General features: G+C 38.5%; 1 protein-coding gene across 2 annotated transcripts in view; it reads left to right on the top strand.

The window, feature by feature from the left end:
* ADAMTS3 (ADAM metallopeptidase with thrombospondin type 1 motif 3) overlaps positions 1 to 21,666 on the top strand; it is a 3,677,303-nt gene that overhangs the window by 1,147,748 nt on the left and 2,507,889 nt on the right. For both annotated transcript variants that reach the window (XM_044061162.1, XM_044061161.1), the window contains exon 9: positions 3,640 to 3,785. In XM_044061162.1, coding sequence (XP_043917097.1) covers positions 3,640 to 3,785 — 146 coding nt within the window. The remainder of the gene's footprint in view (positions 1 to 3,639; positions 3,786 to 21,666) is intronic.

The following is a 21,666-nucleotide window of genomic DNA, read 5'->3' as shown; positions in this document are numbered from 1 at the left end:
ACTCTGTATTTATTCTTGACATCCTACATAGGGTTGGGGGTTGGTGTAATGGTTAAGGTGTTTACCTCACAGACACAAGGTACAGGGTTTGGTTCTCACATTAGAAAGGGAAGGTTTAAAATGGCCTGCAAAGCAGATAGCCTAGTACTTGTAAACCTATGAATCAGTGTCCTTTTATCACATTTTTAAAACCATATGAGGGATGCATACTGGTTCTGTGAAGATATGTGTCTCCTAGTAAGTTTGTTTATACATGTTCCAGTATCACCATATGGCTTTCTAAAAACAGTAACAACTAAAAAAATAATATTCTCTGGAGGCATAATTCAAACTTTTTTCTTTTTAAAAAAATTCGTAGTATGTAATAAATATTTTAAAAATGTATCAAATTGGTCACATGTACCCCCATATAACAAATATATCATCCACAAAAGGCCTATAAAATAAATATACTCATGGGTAGTAAACACACATTTCTTTTCCCAATATGACACAGTTATTTGTGTAACTGTTGTAGGGGTGCCCATCGGTGCCCATTGTTTCTGTAAAAAAAATTTTCTACAAATGCAAACAAATTATAGGTAAGTTAATGTTCATTGCTTTACAGAGTAAAGTACCTGTTTCAGTGTTTCCAAAGTCTGTATTTTCATTCAAATATCCTCTTAATGATTCCATTCTACCTCATTTGGTATTGATGTAAACAGTGACTCAACGCCCATTGTGGTAAATATTCAGTATGTGTGTGCTTGTGCTTTCCTATGTGCTTAACGTAATGAAAATATCTTGAGTTTCCTTAATATATCTCTTTGTAGATTGTACTACTTTATTAAGTTTTCTTTCCAAGTTCCTGTCATCTTGTGTATTTTCAGGATATGATAATGAACTGGAATTAAAGGATGGGGAGTGAAAAAAGTTCATATTATCCAAAGTTAAACTGTTATTTAAATGTATACTATATATTTGCATACTCACATTTGCTGTAATAGATTCCATGAATGATCTTGTATACATTATTTAGATTCAACATAGATCTTTAATAACTCCTTCTGCCTTTTATTTTTATTATTATTATTTATTATTATTATCATTACTATTATTATTATTATATCAATATGCATCATACCCTCTAATGTTTCATTCTCTTGTAGTTATGAATTATAGAAATTACTATTACTTCATTAAATAGTTTACACACATCTTCACAAGCTGGTAAAAAAATTAAATTTTTTTACACTCCCCACCCTTTAATCCTGATGTATTATGGTATCCCAAGAATATACAAGTATAAGAGGAACCCTTCTATGAGATCTATAATCTCTAGCAGATGATGGGTAACTGAGCCAATGTCAAGCTATATTGGAAAGAAAACTTAATAAAGTAGTACAATCTACAGAGTGCTATATTAAGAATACTCAAGCTTTTTAAATTAAGTTATACGCATGGCAAAGGAGAAATGCATATACTGAATATTTATCACAATAGGCGCATATTCACTGTTTACATCAAAAACAAATTACTTTGATGTAGACTCATTAAGAGGGTATTTGAATGAGAATGCAGAGTTTGAAAACACTGAGAGTGGAAGATTATATGAGTCAATGTCCATTGTCTTAGAAAACAATGTTAGTTTTTCAGGAAGTATGTTTATACAGAAGCAATGTGTAGCAAACAATTATGCAAATATAACTCTGTCATACTGGGAGAAGTATTTTTGCTACCCATGAAAACAAATCTCATTATTTTATAGATGTTTTGTGGATGAGATATTTGCTATATGTGGCCAAGATACATTTGACCAATTTGATTGTTACAGTATTTATTACATACTACAGATTTTTTTAAGTTTAAAGTACATCTCCAGATAATATTAATAATTTGTATGTTATGATTTTAAGAAAGCCAGATGGTAGTAATAGTTATATATTAGTAAAATACTATACAAAAAAAGACGAAGAGAAACATATATTCACAGAACTAGTACAGATACGTCTGTTGTTTTTAAAAATGTAATAAAAGGACTGTTGTGTAGGTTGTCAAAGTTAAATACAGAGGGTAATAGAGCATGTGATCAGATGGACATCAAGTTTTTATTTGGAGAAAGAAATAAAGTTGTTGTTGTTGTTGTCTTTTGGCTTTTCCCGGTTAGGGGTCGCCACAGCGGAACTCTGGTCTGCTAATGATTGGCAGTAGATTTTGATGAATGCTGAGGTGCCAGCTTGACAGTCAACCTTCAACTAAGGCACGCCCATTTATGCATGTCTTTCGAACACCCACCCAACCACGGGGAGGACATGCAGACTCCACAGAGAAGTCATTCCCCGCACTCCAGCCGAGAATCGAACGGGAGAACCTCTTGCTGTGAGGCAACAACACTACTGCTGCACCACCACGGATGAAGAAAAAAATAAAGTTGTAGTTTTTGAAAATGGAGTAGAAAAGAGTAACACTTACTACTCAGAAAAATAGATTAGTAGAAGGACAATAAATACAAATAAAACTAGAATGACTGTATCTTATAATAGGCAAACTTGGAAGAGTCATGGAAATATTAAGGAAGTGCCAGATACTGCAACCCTTAAATTTGGATTAAGGAAGTAGTATCTGACATAGTCAGTTTTGCATATAAGAGATCAAAGAATTTAAAAGAAAAAACTGTTATAAGGAACAGGACAAACCATAATCAAGTGAATATTGAAAAACAAGGTACAGTTTCATGCTGTACTTGCCAGCAGTAGAAATATATTTTTGGAAAGAATGCTATCATGAATACTTTAATGAAGAAGGAATTTTAATTAAATATTTTTGTGACTTGCAACTCTGAAAATGTAATGTACTTAGCACTGTGTAAAATACATGAGACTTTATACTGTGAAGTCTAATAGAAAATTAAAGCACAGAATTAGTAATCGTACATCAAAAATAAAATGTGAACACTAATGTCCTCTTTAAACATATATGTGAGAGAGGAGGGAATATTGTTTTGAATTTGCCAGTTTTGATATACTTATACATACTATCAGAAAATGGGGTATCATAACAAGAACAGCAGTTTTAGAGTTTATAAAAGTCCAGGCTTGAATGAAGTGTTCAGTATAAAACCTATTTTAAAGTCAAAAAGTTTAAGGAAGTAATAACTGGTCATGTGGTATTCTGAATGGATAAAAAGGATTGTTTTTAAATTGTATAGTAGCAATTTACAAAGCATTACTTGTGAAAGCTGTGTGAAGGCTTGTGAATTATATTTGTTTTATATCATTAAAGTAAGTGAGTTTGTGGTTCTGGGAGAAATTTTTTGCTTTTGGTTTGGTGATTGAACCAATATTTATTTGCTTGAGAACCACTTTTCTTTTCCTAAACCAGCATAAATACTGCAAATGTAGATTTTGGCAACGCATTTTAATTTTATTTCTTTTACAAATATTAGCTGAAATGTTTACAACTGTAAGCAATAGAGTTCTTCTGGAAAATAAAATTGTCATTTCTGAAAATGGAGTAGAAAGAAGAGACGGTTACTAGTCAAAAAAATGGCACCATATTAGATCACTAAACTGTGTGTTTTATGTGCCCATTGTGCCCATATTGGACCTTTGTTGTATATACATATACTTTTTTTAAGACACTGTTTTCTTTTATTTGTAGTGGTGTTATAAGGGTCACTGCATTTGGAAAAATATTAATCAACTGGAGCAAGATCGTAGTTGGGGGTCATGGACCAAGTTCGGTTCTTGTTCAAGAACCTGTGGTACTGGAGTTCGATTTAGAACACGTCAGTGCAGCAACCCACCGTAAGTTTTATTGAGCTTAGCTTTTGTTTCCAGAATATTTATAGACTAATGGTATTCCTTAGTTATCATGCTGGAAGAAAATCTTGATAATGTAACATTTTGTATGTAGAGTATCAGCTGTAAACAAATAGAAAATCCTTTTGACTAATACAATGAATTTAAAAGCATTTACTTAGTTTGATGGAAAAATACTTAGTGTGCTGCTTACACCATTTAATGAGAGATTTTCTAGGACATGAAATTTTAGGACTAAGATCATAAAGACTAACTTTAGTCAACAGTCGCCAGTGAGAAGCATGTAACACAGATGGAGAACATTGAAGTATCAGTGACAGTTATATCTGCAAAATTGTACACAGCCTATAGGTATAGTTGTTCAGTATCTAAAATCCCAGGATGAGGTGCATTGCAGTATTTTATATGGGCGAACAAAAAAGCATCTCTTCGTATTGATAATTCACAAGAAGATACAAGGTGCTTAATTCAAGAGACAGTCTTCAGATGATAATAAATGACCCATCAACTTCCCCAGCTGGCCCATATGTGACAAAAGTTGAGGATTATTCCCAGATTTTGTACACTAGTAACAAAATCCATTTATTTCTTCCTATCAACAATAAGACAAGAAGGGAAGGAACCAGTAGCAGTCGTTAAGAAAAAACTAACCTTGCATTGCTATGTAATGGAGTAGTACACCTGAATATTGTCTGCATTGAAGTGATTTATATCTTCCTCAAGTGTTCCCATTTACTGGGAGAAAATGTGATGTGAATAACAAAAACAGAACTGAGTTGTGATGCACCTGTATTCAACAGCTAGTTCCTGCGTGAATTTATCTTAGAACTGAGCTGAGTCAGTGGAAAAAGCTGTAAAACCTAAACAACCACAAATGCTCAGTCATGGAGTCACCATATTTATCAGGTACAGTGACGTATGATCATCTTCAGACTGTGTCTTACATCATTAACAATCAAGGGAATATGCTTGATAATTCCGTATACTGAAATTAAATCCTTGTAGGTCTTTATATTTCAACCAAGGTCATTAATGTTGGCTTAGATATTCTACAAACTATGAAAGCAATGTGTAGGAAATAGATTATTACTAATTGTGGATACTACCATGGCAGAAAGTGTATAACAGATGGATAAACAAGAATATAATGGAGACAAACAACTGCTGAATATAAAGGGGACAGTCTTGTGAGCTTTGTATATAGTTTGTTTTTGAATCATAGAGTATTGTATTAAACCAAGGATATCCTAGATTTATCTCCTAACCACATTTGATCCTTACATTGTTATTTCAGAGTACTTTATCTATCAAAGCAGATGGCAGCCATAACTGCTTAATAGAGAAAGATATCCTGAAAGGAATGAAAAATAGTGCACAAAGACAATCGGCAACAGTAGCAATAAAAAAGGTTGAGGTAGAAGGTTTATTGTCACAAAAAACAGTGAAAATGAGAAAAAATTAAATAAAATAAAACACGGAGCAACGCTGGACCAACAGCTTTACTAGGTTTACTCAACTGAATGCTAGGATAGCATGTAGAATTTCTAGAAATCTTTGATAATCTAACATAGTTACTTTAATAACATTTTTTTATCTTAATTAAAACAAAGAATTTGAAGCACTTAAAAAAAGACAGGGGCACAGAAGCGACAAATTAACTATGAAATTCAAGCAAACAAGTCTGTTATTGGCTGTTTTTGCAATGTTTACTTTGAAAGGGGATTGGCATAATGGTTTCAGTCAAGAGACAAATGTAACCAGATTAAAATACAAAGATATCAGCAGGGTCTTCAAATAAAATTAAGTGCGCACATTGTGATCCACTCTTGAAAGTTTTGATTACAGAACTGCAAAGACTTTTGACTGTATAAAATGCATTTTAAATGGATTTGCGGTATCACAGATTTAGCTAAATAACATACACTGTTTAATTTTAAAACATTGATAAAATAATATGCAGAGCTTTTATCTGTAAGTAACAAATCTGATTACTTAAATGTGTTATAGGACTGACTTTTCCTTTGTGTGCATCTTTATTATATCCTTGTTCCCTGAAGGGTATTATCAGAGAAGCAGAGTTCCCTTGCATCCTAGGAGACTTTTTTGTACTCCTGAGATGAATGTAATCATCAGCATTTTCAAAGTCCTGGTACTGATACATAGGTAAAAATAAGGCAGCTGAGTGGTATTTACAATCTGACATGATTGCTAAGCCTACAGAGTGAAATAGTTAAGTGGATTATCCAGGGTTAGAATTTAAAAGTGTTTTCAAAAAGATTTATGATACATTTCCATATTTACATTAATAAAGCAAAAAATAGTGTATAAAGCATCAAATGTAAACAGGGTTAATTAGTAGAAAACTGACATTAAAACATGGTGGGAAATAAAACAGTCTGAGGTATAAATGTTTGCTTTGGTAAAGTCATTATGACTATTAGCAATATGTTTACATTCATATTAATATCATAAAAGCTGTATCACTTGTAGCTGAACAAATGATTTCATCTTATACACAAAAGTAAATCCAAACGTAAGGCAAGTACTACCACGCTGTGTATGAACAACTTCACTTTATTAAAACAATAAAAGCAGTATCATAGGCACTTTTGGGTAAATCCCTTCATCAGATATAAAACACTAGTAAAAACATAGTATCTAATGTAGTACAGCACAACCAATGAAAATCAGTAGTTTACCCTCCTTTTTGCTAGAGCTGGTTTTAAAGGGACAACATCATTTAATCCTGGGGCTTTGTCAGCTCCCAGTCTAAGAATCCATTGCATCTCTTTGTATTCAGTTTCATTATACAAGTCACCCATTCTTTGACTTCTGTTTACAACACATATAACCATAAAGGCAAATACATGATCACTATGCAATTCTATATGCTTGTAGAGTGCATTGTGTTCTTTTCTTAACCTTATATCTGATAGAGGCTTAAAAATTCTATAGTGCCATAATTCTACATGCCAAAGTCATAGTCTTGCCATAGTGCCTTTTTAGGCAAGGCTCAAAAGACAAACCCACCACCATAAATAGCACAGGTAACAAAAAACTGAGGGTAATGTTACTCAATGGCAGAAGTCTAAACCTCAAAATGCACACACTTGAGGCACTCCTCAGTATGGAGAAAATCGATATTTGTGCAGTAACAGAAACCTGGTTTAAAGCTTCAGAGAGCACCCCAGCACTACCAGGCTACAACTCATACCGTACATTTCGGCCACAGAACCCGGACTGAAATACAAAAGGCAGTGGCGTATCCATTTTCATCAAGTATATCTTCCAGGTTAGTGGCACAGCACATTGCTTCAGAGATCATCCACGTGCAACTAACAACGGGCAAAACTGCAACTCAAATTGTAGCTTGCTACAGATCACCCACCATGTCTCAGGACCCCAATTCTCCATTTCTGGAAACACTGGGAAATATAAAGATCCTACCAAACACCCTAATAGTGGGTGTTGTCAATTACCCAAACATTAATTGGGAGAACTATTCAAGTACTAACTCCCTTGCCCAACATTTCCTAGACTTTATAAACTCAAATGCCCTGGATCAACCGGTCAACACTCCCACCAGAGGTGACAACATATTGGACCTGGTCATCACCAACATGGACAACCAGTGCTCCACACCGGAGGTCAACCCCTCACTGGTTAGATCTGACCATAAACAAATCACTTTGGATATCCACATTCCACTCCCACCCCCGGACAAGGAAACCACTGTGAAAAACTTTTCAAAAGCAAACTTCATGTTACTTAATACCGAGGTGGAAAGTTTCAAAGCCCCCATGCTAAAGGATAACACTGTCCAAGCTGCAAAATCCTTTACTAATGCATTCTATGGGTGCCTACAAGAATGCATGGATCGTGCTATCCCAAGCAAAACCAAGACTCACTCCTCCAAGAAAAGGAAACCAGTCTGGTGGACTCCTGCCATAAACAAGCTATACAATAGAAGAAGAAAACTAGTACAGAAAATAGTAAAATCCCAAGAAGGGAAGACATCCCTGATCAGTATCAGCAAGAAACTACGATCCCTCATAAAATCATCCAAGGCGAGTTTCGAAAGAAAAATTGCCAAGGACTCCAAAGATAACCACAAGGCATTCTTTAGCTATGTCAAGAATCTAAGTGGCAAGGCTCAGATCTGCTCAGAGTTAGTGCATGAATGATACAAAATACACTGACCCGACCTATATTGCCAACATCCTGGCAGACAGGTTCAGCGCAAACTTCATCCCCCTCTCACCCCCAAAAGAGCCCATAACCATACCAGAAGAATGTAGAGCTCCTGAAATCACAAACACTCAGGTTAAAACAGCCCTCTCCAAAGCCAAAAACACAGCATCAGCTGGACCGGACGGTGTCCCAGGCTGCGTCCTACACAAGCTCAAAGACGAACTAACCCCTCACCTAAACCCACTGTTCAAACTCAGCCTCTCCACAGGTTACATACCCATAGAGTGGTGCACAGAAATGGTTATTCTGCTTCACAAAGGTGGAGCCACAACAGACCCCGGGAACTATCGCCCTATAAGCCCGACTAGCTTGGTCTGCAAGGCTATGGCGTGCATCATCATGGAACTCATTAACAGAGACATTGGGAACCTCCAAACACTGAACCCTACCCAGTTTGGCTTTGTTAAGGGCAGATCATGCCTCCTAAACCTGGTGGACTTCTTTGAGACAGTTACCAAGGCTGTAGATGAGGGAAAGGTGGTACACACAGCCTACCTAAACCTTGCAAAGGCCTTTGACACCATTCCCTATTCTGGTATTATAGACAAGCTCACCTACCTGAACATAAACCCCTACGTCACAAGATGGGTTGCCAACTGGCTCACGGACAGAACCCATATGGTAAGAGTTGTGGGAGCTAGGTCTGACTCTAAATCGGTTACAAGTGGCATTCCCCGGGGCTTAGTCCTAGGACTCCTCCTGTTCAGCATATACTTCTCAGAGGTACAGGCAAGAACAGGAGAACTATGGCTGACCAAGTTCACAGACAACTGCAAACTAGGGGCTATAATTGACTCTCAGGCTGACACAGACATTCTCCAAAAGGGCCTCACTGTGACGGATACCTGGTGTCAAAATCATGGCCTCAAGCTAAATGCCAAAAAGTGCATAGTCATCCCCTTTGGAAAAATCAAAGTACCCACAAACTACCACATAGGTGGTAGTCCCCTAAATACGGAAGACATAATAAGGGATCTGGGGACCCAAGTAGATAGTAAACTCTCCTTTGATAATCACATTGCCAAAGTGGTTAGAAAATCCTTCTATGTGGCACACCTTATCACAAAAGGGTTCGCATCAGGATCAAAAGAGGTCATTGTGCCCCTATACTCATCACTCATCAGACAAATCATAGAGTACAATGCCCCATTTGGGATGTATCTTACAAGACACCTGCAACAGCTGGAAATACCACAGTAATACCTCACCAAGAGGTTCACTGGCCTCAAACAGATGCCCTATGCAGCTCTACTGAAGAAACTCCAGCTGTACTCAGTTGCATACCGCCTACTCAGAGGTGATCTCTGTCTGACATACAAGGCCATGTCCAACCCAGAACTGATCGACATGCTCCACCTGAAGAAAGGCTTATCCCTTCGAGCCACACACTCTAGGGATCTAAACCTCACCACAACAATAAATAGGACGTGCTGGAGGGATAGATTCCTGTCACAGAGACTTCCCATGCTTTGGAACAAGATTCCAATCTACATTAGGCAGAGCTCCTCACTAACACTCCAAGAGAAACCTTGACGAGTGGATGGGAAACAGAAAGTTTACCCCAGGGATCACTTCAGTGGCTCTGCTGGACAGGGGCACAGGGAACTAATCTAAGGGGACAGCGAAAGCCAACACATTCTGGCTAGACTTATAAATGCCTTCGGACATATAGCCTAGTACCTACCTATGAACCTATAAGAATGGGTGACTTATATAATGAAACTGAATACAAAGAGATGCAATGGATTCTTAGACTGGGAGCTGACAAAGCCCCAGGATTAAATGATGTTGTCCCTTTAAAACCAGCTCTAGCAAAAAGGAGGGTAAACTACTGATTTTCATTGGTTGTGCTGTACTACATTAGATACTATGTTTTTACTAGTGTTTTATCATCTGATGAAGGCATTTACCCAAAGGTGCCTATGATACTGCTTTTATTGTTTTAATAAAGTGAAGTTGTTCATACACAGCGTGGTAGTACTTGCCTTACTTTTGTATTTACTATTTGGATTTTTTGGCAGTACTTTAAGTGGAAGGAGTCCTTTACTTTTTGTTCTATACACAAAAGTATGGCGCATCATTTTGTCACTATACTTGCCAGTTAACACACATGATTTGTAGATTAATGTTGTTTTGAAATATTGTGAAAATATACTAAGCATCATGTACTTTGTGCAATATCACAGCATATGGTATACATCATTTGAAATCTCTTAAGGAGATGCACAGTTCTACTAATACCTTGGGTCTGTATTCATGCTTACAGGAATATATTCTTTTGTTTGACCATAACACTAATAATGTTAGGAAAAATAAATTACAATTTTCATCAGACAGACCTTTGATATCAACTCAAGCACATAGCCCATTCTCAAATGAAGAGCTTTCATATTTAACATTTTTGTAATTTACATTATTTCTGAAAAATTGAAAATCAAGATTTTGAAGAAAAGCTCTCAGGACATGCACGCTTTCCTGATTTAGTAGAACTCAAGGAACATGTTACTCATAGACAAAAGTGCCTAAGCTGTAGTGGAAGAAATGTTAAGTTTTATGGAATATTGTTATTACATGGAAGCATATCAGTTCAGCACAAAATATATTAACCTAAAAAAAAAAAATCCGTGGTTATATTCAAACATTGGGAAGACTTTGCTGAAAAGATTAGGGGCAAAAGGGGCTTCAAATAAGATAAAAAAAAATTACAGAATTTCATAGACAATATAACAGATCCCCTCCACCATTTTTTATTTGTCTTTGCAGCGAGCAACCATAAGTTTAGAAATCCCAGTTGATGCTGTTTAGATATTTCCAAAAATTCTGATTTCATATCACATAATCTGAGAATATATTGCCATTTGGAGGGTTAATATTTTAGTATTACGTTGTCTGGTGTACCATACCTCTGTGGTAAAAGTCAGAGGTATACTTTCCAACTATCTGATATACTATCCAACTTTAAGGTAGTTTAATTATAATAATTAATTAATTATTAATAAGTGGAAATGTTTAAGTAGCTTTCTGGAAGTCAAAAAAGTGGAGGGTAACAAGTTGATGTTTGTCCAAAAAAGAGGAAAAAAAATGTATTCAGTCAAACTTAAGTCTTCTGAACGTGAAGCATAATAAATAAGGAATGTTTTAATGTTTTAAGTGCAGTTTTTCACGTTTGTATAATGGTATTACGGAGTTAAAAGTTAATAATATGAATAGCAGGATAAATTGATGTTTTTCATGAAAATCTAAATTTGTTGCTACTTAGTGCTATGTAATTCCTATACTGCATGTTATGTTGGAAGAATGACTATAGAGTTAAGTCACAGAATTTATGAACATAAATATGCTGTAGTATTGGTGATGATAGAAATGCCCTTAGTAAGCATTATAGCAGTAAAAATTATAAGGTTGATTTTAAAGTGATTGTTATTGAACAAGTGTCTAATTTTGAGAGTTTGTTTGATGCTGAGGATGATATGAACTGGAGGGGAGTGTTTATGGCAGATTAAGATAAATACATGCTCTCTTCCAGGTCTAAACGATAAACAAAATTTTTATGTTTTTTTTGAAGAGGAAATGGATTAAGCATTACTTGACAAATTAAGGTTTTGTGATTTTAAAATAGTTTAAAATGGAGTGTTTTATGTTGCAGCATTGAGTCTAAAGAAGTCATATGAATAAGACAAAAGTGCTTACTGGATGTCTAAAAGGATTTTCTGTGTGTTTTATTTTAAGCCATTTTTCTGAAGGTCTGTACTCAGTAAGGACATTTTTACACTTAAATATATGGTTCATAAAAATTAGAGCAGGTGCAGATTTTTTTCCCAAGAAACTTTGTAGTGTCCTTGATTTGTTTTATGACAAAATATTACTTGGGTTGAATTTGTTTGTAACACACCAATGGCAAACAAGTAAGTAACAACTGTATGGCGCACACTGAAGAATTCGACCTAAATGCTAAAAAAATGTTTTAACATTTAGAGCAGCTTGGTTTTAAAATTGTCTTCACCTAGAATTATGAATTTTAAACCTGGTTAATGTATTTGGGCTGATAGTAGGGATATACGACCAGGATTTTTCTAATAACTTGTAATAGGGTAGAACTGATAATAAATGCCACCTGACTGCTTTTAGTTATATTTATTTGGGATTATTGTTACAGAAGAAGGTGAATTCCAGGAAGGTATGTTTGTCCTCTGTGCAATTAGTGGTGTAATAAATTTATTCTGATAAAGATTTAACTCATTAAAGATGAAAGCACTTGCAGTCATACAGGTCTGTTTTTGTGTGTGCGCATGTGTTTGTGTATGTGCGTGCATGTACTTCTGCATGTGTGGATCTACTTCATATAGTCGACCTACCATTACATCAAGATTCAGATGATCAAGAACACATTGCTGAAAACTTAAAATAACAAACTCCCAGAACGTCATATTTTCCTCTGGGAACTAACCACCTGGCCACCATGGTGAACTTTGCCCTTTTTCTCCACTGTAGTGCAATCTTGGAGTTGCTATATTTAGTTGGGGGGTGTGGGTGACACAGCCAGCCACATGGGTGAGTGTGGGTGAAGCTCCCACTTTGGCGAGTTTAATTTGCTTACATTTCTATTTTAATTGTTGGTGGCTTTTGTGAATTCTTATTTACAATTTCACAGTTTTCACCATTCTCATACCAGATGGTTCGTGATAAAAAGTTACTTTGTAAGACTAAGTACTTGTGTGTCTGATGGGCTGGACTTAAGTAATGAAAAAGAAGAGTTGAATTTTTTATATTTGGAAAAAGGTTACCTAGCAAAACTAGTACAAGAAATATCTAGATAAATTACAGAAAGAACATCATCACATTTTCTGCATATATTAACTTAAGGTTTAATTTCTTGGAAATCTAATAATGAAAGATGAGTTATGATGCACGGTTACTTTAATACACATTCAGTAAAAGCTTCCAATTTATTTTTGACAACTGGAAAATACTTTAGAGGAATAATGATCTTATGGAAAAAGTGATGAGGGGGCTAGATTTGTTACATGAAAATTTATCAACCTTGAGTGTTTGTTAGAAAGTCACCCAGGAATTGGTTCTTTACAACTTCCCATTTTTTGAGGTTCCCAATGCATCCTGAATATTTCAGTTCAGTGGGATATTCACTTGTAAATTTGCCAGTTTAGTCTATTTGGCAAGTGTGTTTAATGTGTTGCACTCTATGTAGTTCTAAACCCACTTCTGTTCTGTTAGTACAAGACAGAAAACTAAATTAAAGGTAGTCTTGGAACAGATATTTGTAAGTCAGGAAAAAAATAGTCAAATTTTGTTCTGAACTGCCTTTGCAGATGAAACTTAACCAAGAAGGGGAAAAGGAAAATAAGGGACTGGAGCTCTCTCACATTTAGGAAGGAGGGCAAGCAGAGTCCCAATGATATTCCTGTTGACTCAAAACACAAGCACTGGAAACAGATAAATGTTTTCATGCATCTTGTTTATAAAGGAAAAAGAACAAAAAAATAAGTAAGTTAGAAAACTCAACTGAAACTAAATAGTACTAGTGCAACCTTCCTTCCTTGGGCAGAGTTAGATACTGACATCCCTGTGTCTGGATACAGTAGGAGAGGATGTAGTGCTTCTATATCATGACAATCTAACCCAAAGAAAGTTCCAGAGTTGGCTGGCACTCAGTAAGCTAAAGACACCACTGGAAAATGTCACTTTGTACAGAACAAGGGGAAACAAGCTGAAGAAAATGTTGCCACATTATACTTGTACTTTTAATTACAAATGACTTGCTGTACAGAGCATTTAAGGACAGTGAGAGAGTAATATGTTTAGCAATCCTTTAAACCTAGTGATATCATTAGTACAAAGAGGTGCACTAGGAATACACCTAGGAATGGACAAGACTAAAGCATGAATTCTTAGCAAGGTTTTACTGAAAGGAATAATGCAATAAATTCAGAATTTCTGTGATGGATACTCAGAATGCCTAAAACAGCCCTCACCTATATTTCAATAATCCTTTGATTCCAATTCCAATTAGAAGGACAATATTTCATTTTATTGCAATGGGTATTTTAGGGCCATTGGTAAACTCCAATGATGGGCTTTGATTTACTTTGGTTACTTTTGGGCCATAGAACCTAGCACTCTGAGGCTATTCCCCCACATAAGACTAATATCTCAAAAGATTTTTGTCTTATTATTTTCCAAGGTAGGCATATCTAAGCAGACTCCATTCTGGTCCAATAAAGTTCCCTACTTCATTAAATCATCACCATGCTTATGGGTTAGTGAAACATTTTAACTGAGCATTAAAATAAATCCATGCTGGTAAAAGTTGTGGAAGATGGTAAAAACTGGGATTATTTAATGCCTGCTTCCCTCTTCCATTGAAGAAGTATCACAAGCCCCAACAGGGTTTCAGGCCTTTTGAATTACATTACTACTGTCCTTATGGACTTGTAGATATTGACAGTGAAATTTAGGAAGAGGAGCAAACCTCATTTACAGATTTCATACAACACTACCCCAGCTTACACGATAAGCTGAAAATAGTAATGCCCATTATTCAGAACACATGGAAAGAGCCCATGCCACAAAACAAAGGATGTATAATAGAAATGCAAGAACCATAGAATTCAGTGCTTGGGATCAGGTGTTAGTTTTGGTCCCCTCCACAGAAAACAATTTTAGCTAAGTAATTACAGGGATAGGCAGACAAGTAAGAGACGACGTGAACAAATGTACCATATTAATGTATTGAGACCACAGAAAGGAGCATAAATCTTTACATTTAATTCAACAGCAAAGACTAAATGACATGATGAAGAAAAAAATACATTTAACATTTATGCCAGCAGTTAAGGTAGTTGATTCACTGTTCAAGCCATAGAAACCAGAGGTAAGATGTTTGTTTTAAGAAACAGAGGTACTTTCAGAACTACTTTTTAGGACAGAACACCATATTAAGAATGTTCCAGAGGAAACACTGAATTTAAAACCTTATATAATATGGGAGTGAGAGGAAAAGTCTATATAAATGGAAGTACAAAATGGTTATAAAATGTTATATGTTCTTGGCTTGGGTTAAAAAGACCCTTGTGATGTTGTTCCTATTGATCACTCCTGCAGTATCCTTAGCTATATTGGATTATATCCTGCCAAGGATAAAACAACCAGCTGGCTTCTAAAGCTTCAGGGCACATTCCATGAACCCAAACCATCAAGCAGCTCAAGCTGAGCTGAATAAAAGACAAATGTGAGCAGGAAGACCTTAGGAGCTTTACTGCCTCCAAGGAGTATGTTCCTCTGTGGCTTTTGAGGATCGATGGTTGGCTTGGGATTTCTGTAGCAGGACAGAGAAGTTCCCTTTGGAGAAATAAAAACTTCCAATTTCTTATTTTTACTGATGCTTTATTACTTTACTCTTCACCAAAGTTATTTTAAAGCTATGAGTGTTGTGTTTTAACAGATTGTCTCAAGACGGCAACATACTTTTAAAAAGAGCACCCATTGTTTGTCAGTTTAAAAGTGGCCTCCCATGGTGTTTTAAAGTGTCTTTTTTTACTGTGTGTTTTTCTGGTAAAAAACAAACTAACTTTTATGGACTGGTAGTTTAACTGGCATTGTGCTTGTTTTCCCCAGGATGGCGGCACCATTTTTGGCTTGACCATGGAACAGATTGTCACTCCCACAGTCAGTCCTTTTTCCATTCACAAAAAGAAAAAGTTAAGCAAGCAGCCTTTGTGACCACAGCAGGCTAGCAATTTTCCTCAACAGCAGGTGGGTAACTCTGCTGTAGCCATTTGTTGTACCTCAGACAACTCTTCTTATCCTGGATCCCTCTGGTGTAGCACCTACAGCCACTATGGAACAAGAGTTAGTCATATCCTATGCTGCTGTTGGAGTCCCCTCATTGGGCAAGAGAGAATCACTCTTGACTGTCCTGGTAAAAGGAACAGGGAAAGTTCTCATGTTGTGTCAGAATGCTGTTGAAACAGCAGATGCTATAAGTAACATGGCTGGCCCCATCTTTCTGTCAAAAAGAAACAGAAAACCTAGCATGTATCTACCCCTCCTCAGACTTCTTTGGCTAGGAGTACTTTACTGGGACTGGCACAGGGTCTCATTCAGGCTGTTAATCCTTCTTTTAGAGTAGTTTCTGGTAAAAGAAAGAGAGATGCTCCCTGTCCTGAAGATCTTCAAGATTTTAAATCTGATCAGGAAGATACAGGGATGGATTCAGGGTTTTGTCTTCAGATTTCTGATTCATTGTCAGAGGAGAGTTCATTTTCTGATTCTCCCTGTGGGGAGTTCTCTTTCTCTGAGACTATTGATAGATTGCTCCTCAGTGGGAAAAAAACGAGGTTTCTCAGTCCCTCACAAATACTGAGAGTTGTTACAGAAGGACTTTCCAGAACCTACACCCGTGCAATTTTCCTGATAGACATCCCTCCCCAAAAAAGACTGGATGAATACATATCCTCAGTGTTTTTAATTTGTATATATTATTTCCAAACCTGACCCACCAGTCTTAGCTGACTCCTCTGCTGCTAAGCACTTGGTTAATTCCAATTGTACCCTTTTGAGTAAAGATGGGAAAATTACTGGTAGGCATGAGAAAAAAGTGTATACTTTTGCAACTATTAATTTCAAAATTTTAAATTGTCAGACTCATATGTTAATGTTTATTCTGGAATATTGTGAAAGTATGAGGAATGTTTTATCTACAGTTTCTTCCTGTGAAGAAAATTCTACTTTAAATAACTTAGTTTATTCTGTTGTATAGGTCACTACTTATTGTTTACAGTGTGTGTATGACTCTGATGCTTCTTCCATTGCTATGGCCACTGGTATGGTTTTAAGGAGGCTTACTTGGATGCTTTCTCAGAACCTTCCAGATGATAAAAATAAGATTTTAAATTCTCCCTTGGATAAAGATTTAGTGTTTGGTTCCTGTGCTGCAGAGGTGATCAAATATGTGTAAGGAAAGTAGTGCAAACTGATCCAGGGGAATCTAAGGTATTTTTCATCCCTCCTTTTCCAAAATGTTCAAGGGATTTTCTTTCTCTTCATTCAATTTTGTCAAAAAAATAGAATAAACAGTCTCAAAATAATTCAGGTAAACAGATGTTTAATAAGTGGCAAGGAGGTTTCAAAAAGAAGTTTCAAGTCTCCTAAAACCCAAGAACACTTGACTGTTCAAGAACCTTGTGACTCCCTCTTTCACCCTGGCCCTCTTGCTCTTCCAGAAAGTCTGAATCTCCATTTTTTTCTCTTTGGCAACAAATTGTTTCAGAGAGATGGGTTCTGAAAAATCATTCATCTCGGTTAGAGATGGCAGTGGGAGGAAATTCCTCCTTCCGGGGGGGGGTCATTCCTCATTCTGCAGATTAGACTGTTTTGTTTCCACCTTCTCTGCATCATATGCTGTCCCAAGGAGTGATAGAACCAGCTCTTTCCCAGGTGGAAAAGGGGTTTTATTCAAGGATGTTCTTAATCCCAAAGAAAGAAAAAACACTTGGAGACCACTTCTGGATCCTTCTTTTCTAAACGTTTGTGATAGTGCTTATCACATCCCTGTTTGTCCACACTTCAGGCATTTCTTAAGGTTTTGTGGTGTGGATTTCATTATCAATTCTCTGCCTTACTCTTTGGACTATCCGCTGGATCAGAAGTGTTTACAAAGTGTGTAGCTCCAGTTATGGCTCTTTGCAGGATACATCGTAGTCACATTTGTCCTTATTTAGAGGACTTGCTTATCTTTGCAGAGTGTTTTTTCAAAATGGCATGAGTCTCTCTGTTGAGTGAGACATCTCTTGCACAAGATGGGTTTCCAAGAGAACATTCAAAAGTCTTTCTTGACTCCCTGACAAAGGGCTGGGTTCCTCAGATATCATTTAAACACCTCAACTCAAACAGGTTTTCTTCCACAAGAAAAAAAAAATAGATCTTTATTCACTGTGAAGGAATACCTCAGGATTTTGGGTGTCATTGTATCTGTGATTCTCATGATACCCTTGGCAAAGACTCCACGAGAAAGATATAGTGGTATCTGAAATCTCTTTTGTCCTAGAATTAACACTCTGTCTTTTCAGATCCCAGTACTGGGGTTTGTCAGAAAAGAAATTACTTTGCAGAGACAACAGACCTTCTCCATCCATGCTCCAAGAATCAAGAAAAGGCATTCTTGCTGGTAAATGGGTACTATCTAAAATGTATTCCTTACCTCATATTACTTACTCTCTCTCAGTTATGACTAAATGGTGAGTGTCCATTAAGGTGAATTAGAAGTTATGTACTCACCATAACGTTCCATCTGAGTAGGTGTATTCATTTGTCTGCAACCTGTGGGTTATGGATCCGATATCGGATCCGAACCAGCATGGTTTACCAGCTATGGATCCAAGCTCTCAGCTCCTCCCCTCACCCATAATGCCCTGCTCTACCCTCATGACCTCAGATCGAGTTTGCCAACAGCAAAAACACCCTGAAAAGGGTAACAGATAATATGCAGGAAACTGAAAGGCCAGGGGGATAGGAGGGCGGGATGGTTGCAGACAAATGAATACACCTACTCAGATGGAACGTTATGGTGAGTACATAACTTCTAAATCTGAAGTAGGAGATTCATTTGTCTGCAACCTGTGGGACAGAGTCCCCAGCTACCTGAATCTTGGGCGGCCATCATGGAAGGATATTCCGGAGCACCGCGGAGCCAAATGATGCTCTATCCCTAGATGCAAGATCCAACTTATAGTGGGAAATAAAAGTATGAGATGAAGCCCATGTGGCTGCTGCACAAATATCATCTAGAGGAATCCTAGCCTTGAAGGCTGCCGAGGTAGATACTGACCGGGTTGAATGGGCATGTACACCCTCCGGTGCGGGCCTTCCTGAAGCTTGATAAGCCAATAAGATGCACTGTGAAATCCAGCGAGACAGAGAAACTTTAGAAATTGGCTTGCCCAAATTAAATTTAGCAAAGGAAATAAACAACTGGTCGGATTGCCTATGACCAGCCATTCTGTTTAGATAAAATCTAAGTTGCCTGTGAACATCTAGTGAGTGAAGCTTGTATTCACCCTTGTTTTCATATTTAGGGAAGAAAACAGGGAGGTTAATGGACTGATTAATGTTTGCTTCAGAAGCAACTTTAGGAAGAAAGGACGGGTTGGTCCTGAGGTAAACACGGTCCGGATGAAATACCAAGTAAGGAGGTTTAGCTGATAATGCTTGAAGCTCTGAAACTCTCTTGGCCGATGTAATGGCTACCAAAAAGGCTGTCTTGTAAGACAAGAATTTGAGATCCACCGTAGCCGCTGGTTCGAAAGGGGGGGCGGTCAAGGCCTGGAGAACCAAAGAGAGGTCCCAAGGAGGAACCGCTTGTTTTACAGGGGTCTGAGAAGAAAAGTACCTTTAAGGAAAATTTTACACAACTTGGCTGACATAAGAGGATTAGAGTCATGGCCAATGTGATAATGAGAAATTGCCGCCAGTTGTACTTTGACTGTGGAACTGCTGGCACCATCGTTAAAAGAGTGGTTAGAAAGTCAAGCACTAAGGGAGAGGAACCATGAAGGGATTCAGGCCTTGCCGCTCCCACAAAGAAAACCGTTTCCACTTGCTGCGTAGACTTTCCTAGTGGACGGTTTATGAGCTGCCACCAGTATTGCCTTAACAGGTGACGAAATACCGGGAGTCCTGATCAAGAGTGGAACTGGAGCAGCCAAGCGGTCAGCTTCAGGTTGTCCAGGTTCGGAGGAGGAATGCAGGATGGATGGGATATCAGATCCGGAATGGGATCTAGAATCCAAGGAGGATTCACTGAGTGAGACCTTAGAAAGGGGAACCAGATCTGTCGAGGCCAAAATGGAGCAATGAGAATCATTCTGCAACCCACCCGAGAGGCTTTCTGAAGAACTTGGAGCATCAGAGGCAAGGGTGGATAAGCGTAAAGAAGACTGGGTGGCCAAGCATGCACCAGAGCGTCTCTTGGAGAACCTCCTGGAGGGGGTATAAGAGCGAAAAAACTGTCGCACTTGGTGTTTGAGGGAGAGGCAAAAAGATCGCATGAAGGAGTTCCCCACCATGCGAATATGCGTTCCGCTACTTGAAAATTGAGAGACCACTCGTAAGGGGTCAGAATGGTGTGACTGAGCTTGTCCGCCAGGATGTTGGACCGACCCGGAATGTGCGTTGCTATTAGAAAGCGGTTGGTGGAGATTGCCCATTCCCAAACTCCCATGGCTTCTCGACAAAGGGGGTAAGACCTTGTTCCCCCTTGCTTGTTGATGTACCAGACCACAGACATGTTGTCCGATTGAATCGCAATTGTTCCCAAGGGAAGAAAGTCCTGAAGTGCTAGCAACGCTAAGAGCACTGCTCTCATCTCTAGAACGTTGATATGCAGTAAGGTCTCTGTATCGTTCCACGTGCCTTGGACGGTCCGGCCCGCAAAATGCCCCCCCCCACCCGAGGCGGGAGGCGTCCGTGGTCACCGTGGCGAGGGGGGGAGAAGCACAAAATGGGCGGCCTCCGTGGAGATCTGGAGAGTGAAGCCACCACAGGAGGGACCGCTTGCAAGCCTTGCTGATCGCAATGGGATGATGCATAGGGAGAGCAAGGTATGACCACTGTACTAAGAGAGTCCACTGGAGGATGCGCATATTGAGCCTGGCAAGAGGGAGAAGTGCTATAGCAGACGCCATGGACCCTAGAGCCCTCAGGACCAACTCCGCCGGAACAGAACTTGAGTGGAGAATGGCCCGCACCTGGAGCTGCAGATTTTGAACTCTGTCCGCAGTGAGGAAGGCTCGTAAACTCCTTGTGTCTAGCCTGGCCCCTATAAAATCTAAGAGCTGTGTGGGCGCCAGGTTGGATTTCTTTGTATTTATTGTAATGCCCAGAAAGGGAGCAAGATGGAGAAAGGAGTCTCAAGGCCAATAATAGTAGATGCCTTGTTGGGGCGGTAAGAAGCCAGTCGTCCAGGTAGGGAAAGACCTGCACCCCCTGAAGCCTCAGGTGGGCCGCTACCACTGCTAATACTTTGGTGAACACCCTGGGGGCTGTGGTGAGACCAAAGGGAAGGACCCGAACTGGTAGTGACTGGCTCCCAGCCGGAAGCGGAGGAACCTCCTGGAGCGCCTGTCCATCAGGATGTGGTAGTACGCATCTTTGAGGTCTATAGAGCACATCCAGTGATTTTCTCCCAGAAGGGGGAGAATAGATTGCAGAGTGACCATTCGGAATTTTTCCTTGGGGACTGCCAGATTCAAGAGAGAAAGGTCTAGAATTGGTCTTAGTTCCCCCGTCTTTTTTGGCACTAAAAGAACCTGGAGTAGAACCCTGATCCGATCTGGTCTGGGGGGACGGGCTGGATGGCTCTTTTCTTTAGCAGATGGCCAATTTCTGCCAAAGCGGCCTCCCATTGACCGGGTGGAACGTCTGGGAGGGACTTCAACTTTGGAAAGTGAAGAAAAGGGATGCGGTATCCTCTGGATATGATTTGGAGAACCCAGCGGTCTGATGTTATGGACTCCCATGCCGCTAGGTGCCCCGAAAAACATCCCCCGACTGCCTCCAGAGTGGAACAGCCGGGCAACCCCTCAGGGTTGCTGCGCGGGCC

Source organism: Protopterus annectens, chromosome 2.part0 (assembly GCF_019279795.1).
Source record: "Protopterus annectens isolate FY-2018-M chromosome 2.part0, PAN1.0, whole genome shotgun sequence".
NCBI classification, from domain to species: domain Eukaryota; kingdom Metazoa; phylum Chordata; order Ceratodontiformes; family Protopteridae; genus Protopterus; species Protopterus annectens.
Note: the sequence above shows the minus strand (reverse complement) of the source record. Positions and strands in the feature narration are given on the sequence as shown.